This window comes from Cibotium barometz, chromosome 58 (assembly GCF_041138505.1).
Source record: "Cibotium barometz isolate CiBa-2024 chromosome 58, ASM4113850v1, whole genome shotgun sequence".
In the NCBI taxonomy this organism is placed as follows: domain Eukaryota; kingdom Viridiplantae; phylum Streptophyta; class Polypodiopsida; order Cyatheales; family Cibotiaceae; genus Cibotium; species Cibotium barometz.
The window spans coordinates 32,183,953-32,189,800 of NC_141103.1; the positions used below are offsets into that span (position 1 = coordinate 32,183,953).

The 5,848-nt window shown below is 43.2% G+C and overlaps 1 protein-coding gene across 3 annotated transcripts; it reads right to left on the reverse strand.

Annotated features, from left to right (window-relative positions):
• Positions 1 to 1,242: 1,242 nt before the first annotated feature.
• Positions 1,243 to 5,033, reverse strand: LOC147606168 (G2/mitotic-specific cyclin S13-7-like). Of its 3 annotated transcripts, none has more exons than XM_086792782.1 (13): positions 4,910 to 5,033; positions 4,661 to 4,767; positions 4,234 to 4,288; positions 3,997 to 4,129; positions 3,836 to 3,889; positions 3,459 to 3,744; positions 2,873 to 3,004; positions 2,688 to 2,777; positions 2,398 to 2,559; positions 2,256 to 2,315; positions 2,046 to 2,144; positions 1,745 to 1,929; positions 1,243 to 1,566 (listed from the first exon to the last, which is right to left on the reverse strand). In XM_086792782.1, exons 2-13 carry the CDS (start codon positions 4,673 to 4,675, stop codon positions 1,419 to 1,421), a joined length of 1,419 nt encoding a protein of 472 aa, XP_086648908.1. In that variant the 5' UTR covers positions 4,676 to 4,767; positions 4,910 to 5,033; the 3' UTR covers positions 1,243 to 1,418. The 3 variants fall into 3 exon arrangements, with proteins under 3 accessions (XP_086648908.1, XP_086648906.1, XP_086648907.1); XM_086792780.1 differs by having other exon boundaries at positions 4,234 to 4,291; XM_086792781.1 differs by having other exon boundaries at positions 4,234 to 4,291; positions 4,661 to 4,838; positions 4,910 to 4,976.
• Positions 5,034 to 5,848: the final 815 nt, after the last annotated feature.

Consider the following 5,848-nt stretch of genomic DNA (forward strand, 5'->3'; position numbering starts at 1 on the left):
CTGCGAATTTGATTAATCAATGCCCTTAAGAGCGCACTATTAATCAAATTTAGCTAAGTCACTAACTATTTTTTTTTTCGTACACACCCAGGGTCAAGTGGGTGGAGCTGATTTCCCCTTCCAACAATTAGCCAATTATCATGGTCGGGCAAGGGCCACGCACCATCGGGCAAGAGCCACAAATTAGGCATCCCCCATGACCACCGCGATGAGTCGAGCACTGGAACAGCGGAGGGGTCTCTCGTATGGATCCTCCTATCTCGGGTGATCCACCACCTGAGGTGAGGAGGAGTCACTCGAGTGTTCAAGGGGCAAGAGCCCGAGCAACCAAACACATCAAGCGAGCATAGGTGTCCCTTTATAACATGAGAGAGCCTAGTGGGACTATTAATGCCCTTAAGAGCGCACTATTAATCAAATTTAGCTAAGTCACTAACTATTTTTTTTTTCGTACACACCCAGGGTCAAGTGGGTGGAGCTGATTTCCCCTTCCAACAATTAGCCAATTATCATGGTCGGGCAAGGGCCACGCACCATCGGGCAAGAGCCACAAATTAGGCATCCCCCATGACCACCGCGATGAGTCGAGCACTGGAACAGCGGAGGGGTCTCTCGTATGGATCCTCCTATCTCGGGTGATCCACCACCTGAGGTGAGGAGGAGTCACTCGAGTGTCCCTTTATAACATGAGAGAGCCTAGTGGGACTTGAACTCATAACCTAGAGGTTACAAGTCCACTACACTAACTCAGTTGGGACAGCTAAGTCACTAACTAGTTTGGTCTTGTTGTATGTTCAAGAATCTGAAGTTATCACTACCATCATATTGGGGCCAACTGCGAATTTGATTAATGCCCTTAAGAGCTCGCTATTAATCAAATTTAGCTAAGCTAATTAATTTTACGCGTAAAGTGAAAAAAAAAATTGATCGTTCAGTGCGCTCTCTCCATCAACGTTCGTTCAGCCGTTCACTCTTTTCATCATCGTCCACTCTTTCTCTCTCTCGGCTTCTGCCCTATTGAAAAATGTGATGTAACCTCCTTTTTAAACTATCTAGAGGAACAAAATAATTAAAAAAAAACAAAAAAAGCACTTAGTATTTTGGAGCTCACTATTTTCTTTTACCGAATGCACGCACACTCCTTACTTCGATCTAATATAAGGTAATAAATGTATTTCAAATTTTAATAAGGATGAAAAACCAACACACGGCCATTTATCGTTTGTCCAGAAAAACCCCGAGTGAAAAAGAAATTCTCAATTTTTTTTTCTAGACTAACCATTCATTATTACATAGCACACACATAGTGCCAACCTCTCCTGGCATACAAATGGTGTTTTCTGCACAAAAAATCTTGTGACCCAAACCCAAAGAGTAAAAAATATAATCAAACAAACTGCAAAAGATAAAGCTAACTGTCATTTGCCCTCTGTGGTAGTTGCTGCTGCAATGGTGGGAGGGCTGAGCAAGGCCACTGAGCTGAACTTTGACTGGGAATACTTCCTGTGAACCACATTGCCCTCTCCGGCCTTCTGATGCAAGGTAACTATCAAGCTTGCACACTCACTGCACCACAGCACACATTCACATATTACCATCAGTTTTGCTACCAACGCAAAAAACAGCAGAGCTTTCCTTCATCGGTATTTGTAAATACATGCAGTAATAGCCATGTTCAGACACATCATCCCAGCATCAATCTCGGCAGTTGTATTTTTGAGACAGTATAATAGAGAAGGTTTACATGAGCTGTGAGTCTTTGTATCCTGAATGCATCCTCAGCGTTGCATTCCAACAGGCCTCTTCGTTGGATTTCAATGTGTTTCTGGCCAGGTAGACTGCTGATGCAGCAAGCATAGAGGGTGAAAACTTCACCATTTTGTAGTCCACCATGCATAGCTCGACGAAGTAGAAAGCCAGCATGTTCATCTGCTCATGACAACTTGGATTAACATGAGTCTTTGCTTTACCCACAAATTTCATGATTAGAAAAACATCTTCTAAAGGAGCTTTGATGAGGGTAGGTAAAATGGTAGTTTCTATACCTGCTGATCTGAGGAAGCAGCCTTAAGAAACCTAACCAGAAACATGTAGGGTGTTGGAATGCAGAGATTGAATTTCAGAGCATTCAACATCACTTTCTCCTGTAAATGCAATTAAGGAGATCAGGATGGCAGCTCCAAATGAAGGAAAAATAGGAGGAAAGTGCAGAAACATGGAGCGGGGAACCTCCATCAAATTATATTTTGCTCTACCATATCTAAAATCTGCTTCCGAGTGTATGCATTGTCGGAGATGAAGATGAAATCTTGTATCTGAAGAAATCCACACGAGGTGGTCAGCGGTCAACCAACTGGATAGGCTTCATAAGCTATGAATAACCCATCAACAATTTACCTCAGGTGCCCATATCTCTTCATACTTGGAGGCTACAAGCATTGCAGTCATCCCCACCAGCTGCAAATTCTTCCTCTCCACAGGTTGGATGGCAAGGTAGCGATCAATCAGATTGATGGTGAGAAAGAGGGTCTCAGGCATGAGTTTAAACTTGAAATGTACCTGAAGAAACCCCAAAGATTAGAGAATGCTCAACATGACGATGCTTTTCTTGCACTACAATGTTAGCACCACATCAGCAGGCAAGCCTACCCTTCATAAACAAATACAGTTGTGATGATGAGGAGCACCTCAATGAGCCAGTCAATCAGGACGGCTCGCATCTTCTCATTGATCTGGACCTGCTGGGACATGTAGTCGGGTGGCACACAGCTCTGCTCCTAATGTAGTAAAGATGAAATCAAAATCACTTTCTGTTTAAATCCATCTTCCTTTGCATTAATCTCATGGTTTCCCATTAACCTCATTTCTATACCTCAGTTTTGCGATAAAAACTGTATATGTCTTCCACATAATCAACCACTGCTAGCTGATCGCCGATGTCATCAGCATCAATGTTGGTAACTGGCTCTTCGACAACCTCTGACTTGAAGCCTCCACAAGCAGCCTGCCCATAAAACAAAGTTCAGCTCAATGTGAAGCATTCAATAACCACCATCTGGGACTTATATGTGATGGTCATCAACATGAAACCTGACGATCACCCATGTCATTTCCACATATAACAAGATGATGGGCATATCCACTGTGTCATCCTCATGAACCCCCGAATCAATATCAATACAGAAGAGTTCAGCAATGACAGTTTTATGTGTGATGGGTCCTCAACATAAAACATGATGATCAGCCCATTGTGGCTGATTTTTCATTAACTAATAGAAGTATTTATTTCTCGAAAATAAAAAAACATGACAATCACCCATGTCATTTCCACATAAAACAAGATGGTGGGCATCCACATGTCATCCCACTGTGTCATCCTCATGAGCCCCCACAGAATCAATATCAATACAGAAGAATTCAGCAACTACTAAGACTTTGTGCAAGTTTAGCACCCTTACCTCACTTCTGGCAGTTAGTGTAGCAGTAAGGGTCTTCCCTTTCCTTGCTTTGCCTTCTGCAGCACGCCCATTTCTACCGTTTAACAACGCCTTCATGCGGGCTGGATGACCAGGAGGGACATCCTTTGAAACTGCAACCTTGTTGGAATCCACATCTTTGGATTCCACACAGGAGTCTTCTTGTTTCTTTGCTAGTTGTTTCTGAGTAATCCCCTCTGTAGCTTCCTCGTCTACACTGGTTTCCTCCTTGGATGTGTGATTATTAGCCAATTGGGCTATGAAGCTCCTGAAAGGCAACAAAGTCAACAACTCTCTCAGCGTGTGGTGACCAACTATAAGAATAGGAAAGACACAACAAAATTAGAGAAGAGAGACACCTGGTGACTGGCCTGTCTACTACAGGCAGGGCTTTCTTTTCCAGATTTTGGAGCCTGTGTTGACATAGAGATGTGTTAACATTCAGCATTCTACCCACAGAAAGCCTGCAAAACCCCAAATTTGATGATGGGATGTGTTAGCGTGTGTTCCTAATACATACTCTGTTTGCCCATCTTTGCCAACATTGCCACGAGCCGCCGCGGCAGCAGCTCCCACAAGGTTGCCTATGTCTCCCAAGGCCCTGCGGTTGTTAGTAGGGCCTGCAGCTGGTGCTTTGACGAGCCCAGCAGTGCCTGCAGATCCAAGAATTTCATTGTATTACTGAGGCTAAAACCATTGGATTTTGTGGGTATTGATTGTTACGCTAACATCCTATGTGAAGAGATACCATACTTACCCTTGGCTGCCTTGACCTCATCCCTCTTGTTTTCATCCTGGTGAAGTGCTGCTTGCTGCTGAAAATCCCACCCAGGAGCTCAATCAGAGACCATCAAGGATCCCTAATCTCTAACTCTACTCTCAATTAAAAAAACCAGAACTCAAAATTCTGAATTCTATCACTGAAGCTGCCATAATTCTTAAACTCGCAACGGGATGGTTCAGTGCACAGAAACCATCATTCACACACAGCCAGACCCTTTGTTCAAAAGCGACGCATAACATCGCTGATTTCTAACCCTAGCTCTCGTACACAGAGAGCACCATTATCGCCATAGTCAAAATCCTTGTTCAAGAAATCATGGTTATCAAACCCTATTCTGGTACAGAGAAACAGTAATCTCCATAGCAAGGTTTCAATGACATACACAACGCCGTAGCCTTACCCTAGTTTCATACATGGTGCCCGTTGCTTCTGAACGCTTGTAGAGAAGGCAGCTGATTTGCGATTAAGTTACTTTCCTCGTGTAAGCTTCCGAAATCATGCATGCCCCTGAAGGAGAAGAATGATGGGTTGTTCAAAAGAGACCTCTAGTTTCCCATAAGCCCTGAGTTTGGCAAGTGCTGGCAAGCAAACGAAAGAAGATATAAAGGTTAAACAGAACAGAAAGAGGAGATTAATCAGCTAAACTCACCGCAGGACAGCTTAAATGAGCAACCCAGAGCACGTAATACGATCAATAATCCGAGAATACAGAGTTTGTCTGCGAGGGTATGGGGAGGAGGTGAGAAGCACTTCTCGTAGGTGCTCTTCGTTTTATTTGAACTAGGCCAGATTAACGGTCACCTCGGTCTTCTTCATCTCAGCCGTCCATCTCCCACGATCCAACGACCCCATATCACTCCAGTAATTTTCCCCCCAACGTCTCTTCTTTTACCTCCCGCAACGTTTACTAAAAGTAAAGGAATAGTTACTTTTAGGGCCATTGCCCCAAAAGAAGAAAGTGTTTTTTTTCCTCAAAGGCTGGCCCCAGTAGTCTAGTGGTAGAATAGTTGGGTCCCATTATGGGGGGCCAGGCTTGATCCTAGTGAGTTACCAAGACACTGGTAGGTTGTGAGCCGATGGAGTAATTCACTTTCTCCCTACAAGGGATGGTGGTGGGTAGTTACGTCTGTAGTTAGTATGACCAGAATGAACCCATGTTCATAACCATGTGTATTCATAGTTCAAAGCAACACTCTTTCATTTTTCTCAAATACTTACCACGGAGAACAATTAAAGCAAATCTTCGATATTCAGAGCTAAAACACATAATGATGCCCATGAATATAGTTCAATAGATTAGTTTAATTAATTGCAAAATCCCAGCTTATTCAGGAATGAAAAAACAATGTTTTTTTTAAGTACTTGTGTATCTGGGCAGAAGGACCCCCTGCAGAGGCAAAGGGTGAGAGACATCGTGTAATGCTCAATAAGAAAGCAGACAAGCTAAGTGAGTTAAAGAAGGTAGCTTGATATTTGTGAACTAATATTGTCACTACCTGACCACAACACAAATGCAAGGATTGCATGCCACCATCCAACAACACAAGTTAGTTAGAACTTTGTAATTGTGAAAGTTAGGAAGGCATGT